Source organism: Perna viridis, chromosome 2 (assembly GCF_037379345.1).
Source record: "Perna viridis isolate PV_CMFRI_1.1 ecotype Kerala chromosome 2, ASM3737934v1, whole genome shotgun sequence".
NCBI lineage: Eukaryota > Metazoa > Mollusca > Bivalvia > Mytilida > Mytilidae > Perna > Perna viridis.
This window is the reverse complement of record NC_142446.1, coordinates 57,449,035-57,464,850: the sequence shown is the minus strand read 5'-3', so window position 1 is coordinate 57,464,850 and position 15,816 is coordinate 57,449,035. Positions and strand designations below refer to the sequence as shown.

General features: G+C 31.7%; 2 protein-coding genes across 4 annotated transcripts in view; one reads left to right on the top strand and one right to left on the bottom strand.

Annotated features, from left to right (window-relative positions):
• The window catches only part of LOC148626204 (uncharacterized), a 54,983-nt gene that overhangs the window by 30,232 nt on the left and 8,935 nt on the right, over positions 1 to 15,816 (top strand). The window lies entirely within an intron of this gene.
• LOC148626205 (uncharacterized) lies at positions 1,742 to 14,686 on the bottom strand. Of its 3 annotated transcripts, XM_088570028.1 has the most exons (13): positions 14,608 to 14,662; positions 12,981 to 13,098; positions 11,754 to 11,825; positions 11,193 to 11,343; positions 9,770 to 10,078; positions 8,498 to 8,570; positions 7,116 to 7,186; positions 5,193 to 5,273; positions 4,712 to 4,759; positions 4,261 to 4,284; positions 3,794 to 3,844; positions 3,231 to 3,317; positions 1,742 to 2,750 (listed from the first exon to the last, which is right to left on the bottom strand). In XM_088570028.1, the coding sequence occupies exons 3-13, from the start codon at positions 11,823 to 11,825 to the stop codon at positions 2,647 to 2,649; spliced, it is 1,071 nt and encodes a 356-aa protein (XP_088426154.1). In that variant the 5' UTR covers positions 12,981 to 13,098; positions 14,608 to 14,662; the 3' UTR covers positions 1,742 to 2,646. The 3 variants fall into 3 exon arrangements, with proteins under 3 accessions (XP_088426154.1, XP_088426153.1, XP_088426155.1); XM_088570027.1 differs by lacking the exon at positions 12,981 to 13,098 and having other exon boundaries at positions 14,608 to 14,686; XM_088570029.1 differs by lacking the exon at positions 12,981 to 13,098 and having other exon boundaries at positions 5,193 to 5,264; positions 14,608 to 14,686.

Sequence of the window (15,816 nt, the reverse complement as noted above, 5' to 3'; positions counted from 1 at the left end):
CAACTAAATAGTGCTCAGAACCCTGGCCACGGGCTAGGGCGCTAGCAATTGGGTAATGTGCCCCTGGAGGTCGTCAGCCTATAATATGGAAAACCTTTCCTCGCACGTAAAAGAATCCTGCTGTGGTATTCGATAGAGTAGGAACCTTTGCGCTCCGCCACAGTAGGCTAAATTGCCCGACCCTACCCATCCCTTCCCATTTCTAGTGGCATTCAAAATTTGTTGACTCTATTATCCTTGTTTCTCATCCCAGTTTTCCTTTCATCACCATTTCATGTCTACATTATCATCCATTTCACCAACAAAAAAGTTTATGATGACGACCATAAAACTTCTGTAGTGATGACTTCAATCTTGTAGCAACATACCCCTGTTCCAGAAGTCTAATTGTAAGAAGTCTAGCGCGATAAAAAAAGTCTGCTTAGTTACGGGAAGCTCTGGCATAACGTATGATATGAAAACTCCATACGCAGTTGCTGAAGTGATGTTGCCACAAAAGAAAGGAAGGTTGACAATTTTGAATGAAAAGTCATCACGTTTTGCGTAAAGTTTGAATAAAGTTTTCCTTTACCATAGATCTCCAAGTATAGATAAAGATGACTGACTTTACAGTGTCTATAGTATCATTTATCTATGTTCTTTGCGTAAGATGCGATGTATCAAATCCCGAAATTAAGTTTGCTTGAAGATAATACAGAATTTATGTAGCGGAAACTGAGATTTAAGGATCTAGCTAAACGATATTCTTTTTTTTTATCGGATCAGCTATAAAGTCAGCCTCATAGGAATGAAAGAGTAGGTCAGCAAGTAGAGGAGCACAATTTGTTCGACCGTTTGCTGCAAAACGCGCGCGCCACACTGCCAAAATGCCAGCATTTTGAAAACATCTGTATTTTTGGAAGAAGATTTGGAATTTTTTTTAACAATGTGGAATCTCTACCAAGAACTATATATTTGTATCAAGGTGTTCCATCATTTTTGAGAAACAACGATGTAAAATCTTTTTAAGCCGGGAGTATGGGGAATAAAAAGTATACAACGTTAAAAAAATCATACGTTTTAATGCTATTATATTCTGATAGTATTCTTGAATTGAAGGTCTTCAGAAGATCTTTCGATTTGTTTCAGGATCCTCATTGAATTAATATCACTTCGAGAGTAACAAGTGTTGTGGCAGGACTGTAGACCCTGTTTGACAGCTGTGAGTATAGACGTTAAAAGATTTCAAAAAGGTCTGTTGGTACACCGGTCTGTTGATCCAGCTATGTATCCAGCTATGTAACTTTATTTGTATGGATTCTTGTAGACTTTAGGAAGTCAGTCTATAAACGGTTAATCACAATCATCCTCTTTTAGTAAAGAGGCCAAATAGGATAGCATAAGTTAATGGTTTTCCACTATCTCTTCTTTGGAGAGTGTAGTGGCAGTATAGGTCTTATCACTGCTATTATTTTCTACGTCTACATCTGATAATAAATATTGGATGTGATACGTTTGCAGACAAAACAATGTTGTTCTGGGCTTTGTCTGCTGGTACGACAACATATTTGTTATCTATATTAGACAACGTTTTTGCTATATCGGGGTCTTTGAAAACGTCATCGATTGACTCACTCGTTAGTCTTATTTGGAATAAAACGGAACATAAACTTTCAATCGGTTTTTACTTCCCACGATTGCAAAATTAATATCATAGAAAAAGACATTCATCTCGTTAGTCTAAGGTGAAAAATAATACCACTTATATGAGAATTACTACTTTTATTGATCATTTTGCATTGCCCATTTTCTATGTATATCTAAATTATTATAAAAATAAAAAAGAGACATATATTAAATGTAAATATTAGAATTGAATGTTTCATTTTTTTATGTTTCACAGGCGTGTTAAACATCGACCGGTCGCACATTTTAGACATAATGCATTCAATCCTTAAAAGAAATCCAACATTTGCTGACCAAATTGTAAAACTGAGACTAAAAGGTATTAAAAAATCTTAATAAATTTACCCTTTGCTTAAACAATTAAAAGAAAAATAAACTAAAACATTGATAATTAAAAGAAAATAAATACTGAAAGAAGTGTATAAATCAGAACCCTTCTTTCGATCTGATTTTTACAATGTAACTTGTGCAACTAAAGCAGTTACATTATTTTAAGATATTTATTTCGAAGTTTAAATCACCATTTAAGTCATAATGTATTTTGTTCGTATACAACCTTGCCCAACATAAATGAAACAAAAATATGAAAGCACTATCTTAAAAAGGTAATATTCAGCTTCCATACAACACATCAATATCATAAATTAGATTTGAAACATTTATACCATATGTTAAGACATTTTTGATAAACACAGCATCCAAGTGAAGCATTTAATAGTAAATCATTGTTTAGTAATATTCATTCGCGTAGTTAATTTTTTTTTAAATGACAAAATCTAATTTGACATTTTTCAAACTGGAATATTTTTGCTAATTATGTTGACACATCCGTGCTTAATTCACATTTAACATTAGGTATTAAATAATTTTAATATTACTAGAGATGTTTTTGAATACTAAGCTTTCTTTTAAATGAAAATATCATTGTGACAACGGTTACCTTAAATACTTAATTTGAGAACATAACAATCAGAATGTCATTTAATTACTAGAACAATAAGGATGAACGTCAACTTGTTCGTGTTGCTCTGAGTCGTCTCTTGGGGGAAGAACTGTGAGTGTCCCTTTCTTGGATGATTTCAAGTCTACAAAAGCAAACCAAACATATTTTAAATATGATTTATACCACTCTTACATGTAATCGTTTCGAATTTAACGAAAGTGTAAGTAATTTTGGGACCTTTTTGTAAATCACTAGTATATTAGAACCTCTCTCTCTCTCTCTCTCTCTCTCTCTCTCTCTCTCTCTCTGTGTGTGTGTGTGTATGTGAAAATATCAAAGTTTACGTACTGATAACATCTAGGCAGTAGTCAAAAGAAAAGTCCGTATCACAAACAGCAATATCAGGGTAAAAACCAGAGAATTATAGACCATCGTAATATAAAAGCATTTCAAAATAAAGAATGAGTTATAGCAGGTGCCATAGTACTAACCCTTCCTCTTTATTTACGGTTAACTTTTCACTTACTTGCGGAAGCAGATTTAATATTCTTTCACATTGAAAACATATATAGACTTAGTCCTGACTTATTGGCTGTGATTGTGGTGTTATTTGTGAACATACCTGACATATCATTAAATTGTTTGCGTTCATCATCACGATTGATAAAAATTACAGAATTTCCTTTGCCGTTTTTGGCATCTGCATCAACTGCAAGATAGAGTAGTAAAATTTAATAATAGTGTATCACCGCTGTAATCATTGATAACAACATTGTGTTGCCTTACCATACCGGTGCACCTGGTCCATGTTCCCAGTTTCTAGTGGAGTCCGAGTTGCTCATTTACATTTGTTACTTTGTGTGTATTATTTAAGCTACTTTATGTTTCTTTGTTGTGTATGTCTGTTTTCCATGTCTGACCTTTGTCCCTGGATAACATTCTTTTGATTTTTGCTAGAATCTTAGTTCTCTAGGTCACTTTTTGCAATTCAGTTATCAGTGCGTAAAGTTACGTGCCATAGCGTTTAAGTATCATTTCATATCAAAATCCTAGTAACATTATTAAAAAAAGACAAAAGGTGTTCCAATTAACATATTTTCAAGTTTAAGTATACAAGTAATGTCAGTATACTTTTTCAGTCGTAAATGTACTATAAATAAGGTATTCTACTTATTTTAGGGGTACCTGCAATTTTCTTTTCAGGAGCATTTGAAAATTCTTGCTCTTTACTTGGAACTATAATATATCAAATAAACACATACAAAAAAAATAAAACAAAGAACAAAACGATATAATATATTTTTAATACGTTACTATATTACTAATTTTGAAACATGTTTTGTTAATGAGAGTGCCATAGTAAGAAAACCCCTGATACTAAATAGATAGATTGTAATGAGAGTGTTTTAATTGGTGTAACTCATCGACCTAAGTAAGATACACAAAAGATACTTAGATATGACTTTACAGACGAATCATAACAAATCGTTCCTCGATTAACCGATTTTCGTATTTCTACCTGACAGAGACACCATCTGCCACGTGTAAACTTCCTTTTTCTTCTATTATAATTTGATTTTGTTTCCAAAGTTTCAATCAAGTCAACAGGAACGATCTTTTTTTTCGTATTTCTCTGTTAACGTAAAACATACCTCTCCTATACTTTCTGTAAAGATCTACAAAAAGATACATTGTTCATTTTGTAAATGCCTCATTTCCATGTGTTCGAAAACTAAGTTGTATTTATAGTAGTGCACCACCGGTGCACCTGGTCCATGCTCCCAGTTTTTGTAGTGGAGTCCGAGCTACTTATTTGCATTTGTTACTTTGTATGTATGATTTTAGTTACTTCATGTTCTTTGTTGTATATGTATGTTTTTCATGTCTGGTCTTTGTCCCTGGATTACATTCTTTGAATTTCCGCTATAACCTTGGTTGCCTTGATTATTCATTCATAAAATTGATAATATCAAGTCAAGATCGTCGAATTAAATCGTTTGTTCTACATTACTGATTAGTTCTTGAAGAACCTTTTGACATAATTTGACAAAAAATAGGGGTTATACTTATACTAAATGACATTTTAATTGTAATCAAATTTACCTCTAAATAATGTCCAAAACTGTTTCCTTTCCAAAATAGTTCCTGTTCCTAAATTGAACAAGTTGATATTTCTATGAAACGATTCATAGACACAATATAAAGGAAATAAAACTGGTTGTAGTATCGGCTTTGTCTATTTCCATTTTATTTTTCATTCGATAAACGGTATTTACTTCAATTAATCAAAAGTTGAAAATCAATGCATTATTTACACTGATCTTGATTTTAATCTAGTTATTCATATTTAGTTTTAAATTTAATTGTTTCAGTCCGAAAACGCAAAGGTAAAACAAAATAGGCGATTTAAAGTAAAAATGTAAAGTGTAACGGCCTTCAAAAGGAAAATAAATTATTAAAACAAATGTAGCACATATGTAAACGTGCAATTTAATATAGGTTTGCAAATCATTTTCATGAAGTAAAGGTATTTAAGCGATAAATAAAAATTAAAATCATATTTGATTCATTCCTTAATGTTTACCTAATCCTAAGCAAAATACAGCAACGACCACAACGACAAATACCACAACATCAACGGTGTCTTTGTTATCTCCTAAAAAATCTAAAAACATTGTAAATGAGTTCGCTTATAATACGACAATTTTATTACAGAATCATGAAAGAAATACTCAAAAAACACATTATAATTCTATTTTTATGATAAAAAGAGATACGTAGAGGCATGATAAGTTCATGGTCCGAGGTTTACCTAAATGAAATGTTTTGCGCGGCGCAGCTTGATTTGACAGCAAATTTTGAACCTTGGACAGTTGCAACAAAATCTGGACAGCTTTGAATTCGGATTGAGGTTACAGTGTTTGAAATAGTGTAAGATTCTGACCAAAATGAAAGGGTAATAAAAAGTCCGAGTTGCTCATTTGCTTTTGTTACTTTGTGTGTATGATTTTAGTTACTTTTTGTTCTTTATTGTGTATGTCTGTTTCCCGTGTCTGGATTACATTTTGATTACCGCAATAGCCTTGGTTCCCTTGACTATTCTTTGAATGTACAAATTTGATATCTTGCTAAAATCTTACATTTGAATCAGTCTTATGAAGAAGGAACATTTAAAGTTTTAATAGATTTACCCTAGAGAAATTGTATCTTTTATCCGCCAAATCGATTCAAAAACAGAGAAAAATGATGTCAGAAATTTATTGATAAAAAGTAAAATGTCGCTTAAATTTGTTTTGGTGTAAAAAGATTTATTTATCGAAAAACATATAAAACTTAATTCAAGACTCATTGATTTCTCCCCATATATTTTTACATGTTAACCACATGATATGTCTGAAATACAAACTAAAAGTAATCTTAAATCTGTCGAGTTGCGTAACAACAATAAGTATCTCTATATTTGTCAATATTTGAGAAACAGACAAAATGCAGGTTCTAAATAGTGTTGGTGGTGTCACAATAAGACTGTTTCTATCATTCCAGATGAAGTTTTGCGCTTCAACCAAATTTTTTTCTTTGCAATATTGTTAACTTTTTTTGTGGTGAATTGAGTCGGCTGCTGAATCTCTACTGCACTGTTTAAAATATTATATATTAAGAAATTAATTATAATAAGTCTAAAAACAATGTAACTGTTGATGTCAAGATGTCAAGATGTCAAATTGAGCAAAAATGCTGATTTACTCCATGAAGTTAAATGATCAGAAGTAAAACATTTTGTGCAAATATTTATTAATAACTTCGTCTGCCATTTTACTCTTATTACTTTTATGGTTTTTTTATTATTATTATTTAAATTAGATAAAGTTGGAAATTATATTTTGAGAAGGTAATGCAATTAGCATGACATATAGTGTATACGTACGCTTTTTGGTTGATGTAATAACGAATAAATATGATCTAATAAATAGATTGTATTAAGGATTAAGATAGACATTGACACATATTCTATTAACTATATTTCAAGCCTAATATTGGCGGAAAAATATTCTAATAAAAATGTATTGAGAATTTTGGGGTTTTTTTTAATATTACAAGAAAAAAGTTCGGCCACCTCTTAAAATATGAAATAATTTCAGATAAGTAATCAAATTTTTCAGAAGGTTTTTTAATAGTAAGCAAAACTACGGAAATTCCCAGTAAAATCTGTATTAAATGTGATATGAAATTGCCTATATTTAGACTGAATTCACAATTTACAGTATTTTTGTTCAAGGCCATGTTTGAGAAACAATAGGAAAACATATCGACCAAAAGAATAAGGGTGATATGTCGGATCACAAGATATACATAGAACGAACCAAATTAAACCAAAAAAATTATTTGCAAGAATGGTTCATAAAGTAATGCTACAACTAAAATTTCTCACAATGTATTTTGCTCTGTGCAATTATATTTTATTCGTATAACTAAAGAAATATTTATAACTTATGATTTTTATGCAAACCAGTTAAGTTTGACTTTCCATTTTCTCCCTTTTGATTTTCTGCCGTGTCAATATTGCTGGTTGTCATTTCCCTGTTGAAAAAATTAAAGGTGAAAATGTTAGCTGTCTCGTTTATTTTTCTATTTGTATGATAATTTTTGAACAAAAAAGCATATTATACACTGTAAGAATAATCAAGTGAACCAAATTTCTAGCAAAACTCAAATGAATATCATCCAGGGACAAAGACCAGACATGGAAAACAGACAAACACATGATGGAATATGTTTCCACTCATATTACGTAATAGATTTAATGTAAATATATATATAGAAAAATCATATTTACCTTGGGAGAGTAAACTTTAATGTCCATCATTTATCCAATTTTATTTTATACAAATTAATACAATTTATTATTTAAAAAGGTGCATGAGATATTTAATAGGAATTCATACAAAAATATCATTTCAAATGGACAGAAAAATTGGGATGCATGTTAGAGTTAAACTTCAAAAACTTTTAAAAATTTCAACTTTAAAATATGAAAGGAAAAAGGCCATCTATGGAGACATCATTCATCTTATGTGATGTAAAATTGTGATGGTCATGACTCCTTATCCGTCTTGGATTTTTTAAAATAAATTCATTACATATATGTTATTGTCATATTGGCTTGAAAGGTTTCCTATACTTTTGATGGTGTCATTGCACCCGTAAAATATTGCAATACCTAATCTGCGTGTCCATAATTCCTCTCGTTCCCTACGATAGCTTTTCCTTAGGACAGGATCGTTTGTTGGTTGTTATTTTTTTCGAGGAAAGAACTTTCATTTAAAGGACTGAATGATCCTATTGATTAAATTCCTTATAAAAAAAACTTTCGGGAATTTAATAGTATTTATTCCCAAACGATGACCATTCATTCGTTTCTTGTGTTTCAACGACATATACTAGACTGCATAAGTTGCATTATTATCCGTAGATTAAGTTCGCCGATTTGCAACTTAAGTAATCATGACTTCTTGTGTGAAAGGTTTTGTGTGTGTAATTGTATAGGCATGTAATCTAAGTGTAATTGAAAAGTAATTGAAAAGTAATTTAGTATTACATGCTTAATTAAAGTAATTAATTCAACTACCATTACATTTAATTTTTTTTAAAAATGCTCAGTTACAAATTACATTCAATTAGTGCATTACACTCAATTACAACTATGTCTTCAATTATCGCATCCCTGCACGCAATTCACGACGATTATCATTGGAAATTTGTTCAAAAGCATGATCCCCCGCATGATCGTAAAATTTCCAATGATTCAATTCTAGAAGTACACTGACAATATAAAATTATTTTATTCCAGAAAATTACCGCGCCGATGATTTTGATTTTAGATGTGCTTACTTTATTTTGTCCACAATGGAGTCACACTTATAAGTACTTTTGCTCAAATCCATAACATCTACACACTTGTATTCTACAATTAATAAAGGTAACCAAATATTTATTTGTTTTATCTATTAATTTATTTATTTTTATTGTATTTTTTTTTAATTTATTTGTAAGAAAGAGTAATCAAGGGAACCAATGTTTAATCGGTAATTAAAAGAATATCATCCAGGAACAAAGACCAGGCATAGATATATACAACAAAGAACATAAAATATTTAAATTATACATACAAAGTAACAAAAGCAAATGAGCAACCCGGACTCCACTAAAAACTGGAAGCATGGACCAGGTGCATCGGTAGGGTAAGAGTCCTCTGCTTTCCTAGAAACACCCGCCGAGTTGCTTATAAAAAGTCAAGTCCGGGATAGGCGAAAGAGCCTTAATTAAAAATAATGCTATGTAAAATTGTTTTGAAAAAGAAGGACAACAAGTGAAAGAGTAATCAAGGGAACCAAGGTTATAGTGGTAATCAAAAGAATGTAATCCAGGGACAAAGACCAGACATAGAAAACAGACATACACAACAAAGAACATAAAGTAACTAAAATCATACATACAAAGTAACAAAAGAAATGAGCAACTCGGACTCCATTAAAAGCTGGGAGCATGGACCAGGTGCACCGGTAGGGTAAGCGTCCTATAAAAATAATATGTTTTTTCTCTAAGTTGATTCTTTATACTTGATTTGTTTACTGGTATTATAACAAGTATGTGGGTTAACTTAAGAGAATAGAGTTAGTCTTCCTTTGATTATATAACCATTACCTAATGAATATCACTGACTGGAAAATTGACAAGAAGATGAAAGCATTCTCTCATTCCAAGGGTATTAAGAACTGCGTCTGATAGAATAAATTTAAGATTTTCTGGTCAATTGTCCAGTTGCCGTAAGTACGCAACGCCGACTTTTTGTACCGCGCCAGATTTCGTACCATTAGGCTTCTGGAACAGGGTTATGTTGCAACAAGACGTGAACTCGTGGATCGTTACGGTGTATCCATCTACACCATTTGATTTGTTCACCATGTCATGATTTTCATTTCCACTTTCTTTACCCTGAACTTGACTTTTTATGAGTAACACGGTGGGAGTTTCTTGAAAAGCAGAGGACGCTACCCTACCGGTGCACCTTGTTCATGATCCCAGTCCGATTTGCCCATTTACTTTTGTTACTTTGTATGTATTATTTCGGTTTTTTAAGTTCTTTGTTGTGTGTCTCTTTACCTGGCGAAAGTTGTTGACCAGTTCGACACTGCACCAATACGCAATGGCAGTTTTCTTCACTCGGCAAACATTTGCATATATCATTTGGAGGCTCTTCATATATATATCCCTCTTTATAGTTACATCGACATGTTCGATCCTGTAAATCCGATCCATTGTGTACAACAATTTGACCTGTTCCATTACACTGTGATTTTGTACGACACCAACATTTGGTCCCAGGTGGCTCATTAGTTGGTTGAAAGCTTTCAACGGGACACGGCTCGGCGTTCAGGTTGCCGGAATTTCCGTCATTTGTTGTAAAATAACCTATTGAAAGAAATGCAGGTCATTAAGTATTTTGATGCGTGATGGTTAATGGTTTCGTACACAAAGAGAGTGATGCGTACTTTATATGTGGTCTACTTCTTTTACAGATTTTACAATAGGAATTCGTGCTACATTTCACAAACTACTGACTTATTTGTCATTTGTTTCACTAAAATATGATATGGGGAAAAGGTTCTGGGTATTGTTAAGTGACAACTAATTTTTGCATTGATTAAAATGTACATCTATGACATTGTCTGATTTTATTTATGCGCTAAATTTGTAAACATGCACAATTGAGTTACCATTATTAATACATTTCGTTGCATAACAGAAGCCTGTTTAACGAAGCTACCTTTGTACTTAGACGCAACGCCTAATGCGTGTCTTTGACTTAAGTATTTATGTGGAAATCATATTAGTTTATCCCCTAATTTTCATCGGTTTCGAATGGACATGGTAGCTAATATCACAATACCATCTCATACTCCGTTCCATATTTTGGACAGCGTTTCTGACTCCCTTTAGGATTTTGCGTATATAATTAGACATGCAACTAAGTTATCCATCTTAAACACCGATTGACCAACCTGAAATCATTCATTTAAGGATTTTTCTTAATATATAACCCGTTTGACAGTCAAACAAAGTGAATCATGATGTAAAAATGGCTAATACGTAAGGTTATCATCTGTTGTTTAATGCCATATATTCATTTCGAATATTTAATCAATTAAACATGTGAGGATAGTCTTAAGACCACCTGAACAAAATAAATACCAAACTCATGATCAACAATCGTAGAGGGATATATTTAACATAAACTGGAAAAAAACCAGAGTTATTAAGGAAAATGAAACTATCAAATATGTTCCTGACTTCGTAGAAGAGCTTTAAGGTGAAACTGGGGGTTAAACTAGTTCTTTATGGCAAGCAAAACCTACTGCTTCCATAGTGGTCGATAAAAAATAGCTTTGTTGTGTTGTCACTGACATGTTCTAAGTTGGTCATGGTTTTTTATCCTAAGAAATTACTTCAGACATTTCATTAAACAGGCCCCTGTGGTGATTAAATTATGTTTTCCTTGTAACATTGGTAAAATTATCTCACAGACCTCTTGGTATTCTTTGGCGATCAAAACAGGATCCTGTGCATATACGTGAAGACGCATTTACCACACAGTAACTGACCGTGCCCTCTGGACACTTAGGTTTTACACAGTCCTTGGAACCATTGCATGTTAAGGTGAAAAACAATAAGCTCCACTAAAATCAAAAATTTTCGTGACGTAACTCTATGTTTTCTGTTATCCCCCTTTCCAGAAAAATGAAATACAAAGATAAATCAAAGATTACACAAAATAAAACACTGTAAACCATGTACACGTCTTAATTTTCATGTAATTTTAAATTTTCGTTGATGTTGTTGTTGCTGTTGTTTAACGGGTAATATATTTATAGAACTTATAAAAACAGTATTTTTGTTCTATTATACATGTCTATATTGTGTACATGGAACGCCTCCATTTCCTTTTTTTCTTTTTTTTTTTTTTTTTCTTTTTTTTTTTTGGGGGGGGGTGTTTGTTATGTTATGTTTGGTCTTTTCACTTTATTCAATTTAATGATGAATGCTCCTATGGTTTCATTCTCTTGTACATGTAGTACCGCTTTCTTACCGAGGCAATCATTATTTTTGTCATTTCTGCCTGGACAGTCATTGGTAGTAATTCAACAGCACATTTCATCATCTGAAAACATTGTGAGGCAAAATGTATGATAAAAAAATGCACTTGCACTATAGTTTATTGATATGGTGTTGTAAAGAACTTACTATTCGATTTTGTTATTTTTATGCTGCATTAAATCTATTTTATAATTTCAGTTATATAACTTATTGGCAGTTTTGCAAAGATATGATTAATTATAAATAAATATCAATAGATTTTATCGTGTTTTCTAAATAAGTTTTGTCATTGGAAACAGGGAATACTAACGGAAACGTTAGTATTCCCTGTTTCCAATGACAAAACGGTTAAGTCTTCGTATGTTTTATAACTTCTGTGCTACGAAAGCTTTAAGCGCATAATAAGATGTACTACTGAAACATTTAAATTTGATAAATATAAGCTTACTAATTTCCAAAGAAAGAGTAATCAAGGGGAGCAAGATTCTAGAGGAAATCAAAAGATAAAGGGACAAAGACCATACATAAAAAAACAGACAAACACAACAAAGAACATGAAGTAATTAAAATAATACATACAAAGTAACAAAAGTAAATGAGCAACTCGTACTCCATTAAAAACTGGGATCATGGACCAGGTGCAAAAGCTCATGAATGCAACCGGGGCACAATATTCACACAATAGTTAAATACGAACTGCCTAAGGGTCAAGATTTGGACTGAGAAAACTTATATTGCCCGAAATGTAGTCGAGGCACAATATCAGCTTTCAGGTCCACATCGCAAGTCAAAGGCTGTAAACATGTTCACAAAAAATGACTAAAACTTGATATGAATGTCATGTAGAGTTAAACAGCTGTGTAATACTTAATACTTAATATTTATTTTATTTTGTTTTATTTGTTTCGGAGATCTAAAATTATCACGCACTCCCGAGTATGGAGCCAAAGTTCACTGTTGATAATGGGGCCCTAAATACTATAATTTGTTACCTGGATTTTGACCTGTTCGATTGTTTTTTTTTTTTTTTTTTTTTTTTTATTTGCATTCTTAATTGCATTAATCTACATTTGTTGTTGAAACTCTCGTGGAAATTTCAAATAGGTAAGATTAATGTCAATTGACAGATATTTCAAAATCAATGATTTTGGAAAAATCGGAATCGAGAATCGAGAATTTTATCTATTTGTGTGAAAAACGTATGTATATATTCACTCGCCTGTTTACTTCATATTTCTTTAATACGACAGAATTATCTAGTTCATCTTTGTTCCACACGGATTCTAACTCTTAACTTGTATTTGGGTCATCAAAAGGTTCGAAATATATCTTGCCTCCTGAATGACATTTTACTAAATTTGAATGTGTTAGCAGAAATACATCTTAACAAAAAGACAGGAAACATGGGAACAGTAGATATGTCAAAGAGACAACAATCTTATGAAATCGTGAAAACATGAAGCCATTAAAGAATTGTGAGTGTTTTCTTTCCACTGGCCTCTCAAACGACGAGTACATTACACTATAAAAAACAAAGCAAAAGTTCATAGTTACACAATATTAAAAAATAAGGCAAGTTGCAAACTAAAAACAAAGAATACACCATTTTGCAGACAATGTAGCTCAAGACCTCAATAGAAATTATCAAAGATGCACCATAAAGCATTTCAAAAAATCTCAAGTCTAATCAAAGGGTTTCGTATAATAATATCATTATTATTAAGAAAAGCCTAACCTGTGCAATGCCAGTGATTGGGTTTCAAATATTGTACAAATCAGTGTTTCAGTATTCGAGTTTTTTTTTGTTTTTTTTTTTTGGTTTTTTTTTTTTACTCTTGTAAGGTCGTATTATAGAATTACAAATAGATAATGATTATCTTTTGATAAGGTGTTAAAGACATAAATATCTTATATATGACTTTTATGGAGACCTCGTGGGCAACTGTTAATATAATGACAATAACGTTACAAGTTTATTTTTTTTTTTTTCAATTTTTAAAATCTTGGGAATGCTGGAGTCTGCCTTATTCAAAAACAAGCAGTTAGATATAATTGTATTCGAAATTATAGTTTACTACAATAGATACAAATACATAATTAAGAAAAGTAAATCATTTCGGCTAAATTCAATTAAGAGACTGTAAGTAAATATACTAGTTTTAAAGTGATTAAAAACCAAAGCGCTGCACAATATCTTTCTATTTACACCAATTATCAAAATATGAAGATCTTGGTAGAAAGACTGCTTAATTGTATTTATTCGTTTGATAAAAAAAAACCTGTTGTACATTCACGTTATCAATGTAGTGTTCTCCTTTTTATCGCGTATAGAGAAATTAATTTAGCAATGCATTTTTGAAAGTATTTGTTCTGGAAATATTCATAGTTGACAACGCTGTGTGGACAGCTTAGAAATATTATCGGTAGTCTATGTTGTATCAACCTTGATTAAAGTATAATATAGTGACAACGTTGTGTCAACGCCGGTTTAATTGCTGGGGACGGTTGTCGGGTTTTATCTGTAAATAAAATTGAAAGTCCTCTTTGACCACAAACTTTCAACTTTTTGTAATGGAAATTGTACAAACTTGAAACATGACGGAACTTATTTTACTTCATACGATAGCAGAAACAAATGTTTATGCTATTGCTATTTCACTTCCTTGTATATTTTATTTACAAATTATATAAAGTACATTGAGTAGCCCAAAAACAAAAGTAACTCTAAACTCATACAAACATCTAGACATGGTTTTCGATATTGTCAGAGACAGATCAATATTATCAATTTTCTAATATTCATAATAACGATATCAATTATAAATAACGATTTAACTTATACTTGCCAATATTAGGGTTTCCACCAGCAAGTGAAAATAGACTCAACGCAATCAATACGGGGCGCCGAATGGGACTTGATCTTTTTGTGATCGAAATCAATTTTGTGTACACAAAATTGAATTCCGTCATAAAAAAATCATTTTTGTCATACAAAATTATGCTGTACTGACTAGTTTTATGATCACTTTAATTTTGTGTCACAAAATTTAATTTCGTATGCAAATTGGGTTACAGATTCGTTTGGATATGCAAATGAATTCTATCTCATTACGATTTCTGTAAGACAGCCTCTCATTGGATGTAGTAACCGCGGGTATCGAAGATTTTCGATTACTTCGAGCAAGTTAATATCATATGGTTTGATGCGCTATTCTGCAAAAGTAAGGTGTTACTTACTTTTTGCAGAAGCCCATATGATATGTTCTTGCCCGAAGTAATTGGAAATCAGCGTCTGCTAGACCAGTGGTTAATATATCCAATGAGAAACCTTACAAAATCGTGATGAGAGAATTCATGAGCATATCCAAAGGATAATGTAAACTAATTTGCATACAAAATTGACATTTGTGACACAAAATTGTATTTAGTTTGATTTGGTCCCATGTATTTCTAAAAAGAATTTGGAGCATGTATATGTTTAAAAAAACGTTTTCCAAATATACTTTCAGGTTTTTTTCATATTTCACAGTAACGTTTCATTTTCCGATCTGGGTAAATTCGAATGAAGCTGATAATTCCCATAAAAATTTACCTAACATTGGCTTGTTCTTTGCTATCAGAAACAGGAAAAAGAGTATACTAGAAAAGTTAAACTTTTGATATATATCTGACAATGCCATAAATGTTGTTTTACATATTGAACCTTATCAAGATTAATCATATGTTTTTAGTCTCTGAGGAGACATATTTCAAAATAAATCTGCTTCGGAAATGATCGATTAGCTCAGTAAAAATAACATAACAGTAGACGGTGGGGGAGATTGTCCTGAGTACACATTTTCTGGACTTGTAACAGATGTGTAAACCATCATGATAAGAGTACCTATATACATTATCTTTAAAAAGAAAAACCGGGATTCGAACGGTATTTTTTTAGTATTAGAAAATAGCATTAACCAGGATTAACGACTCGACAAAGAAAACAGACGCTCATATAAAAAAAAATATGAGTAACCAAAATATTACACATAATGCAACAAAAGTAATTGAGCAAC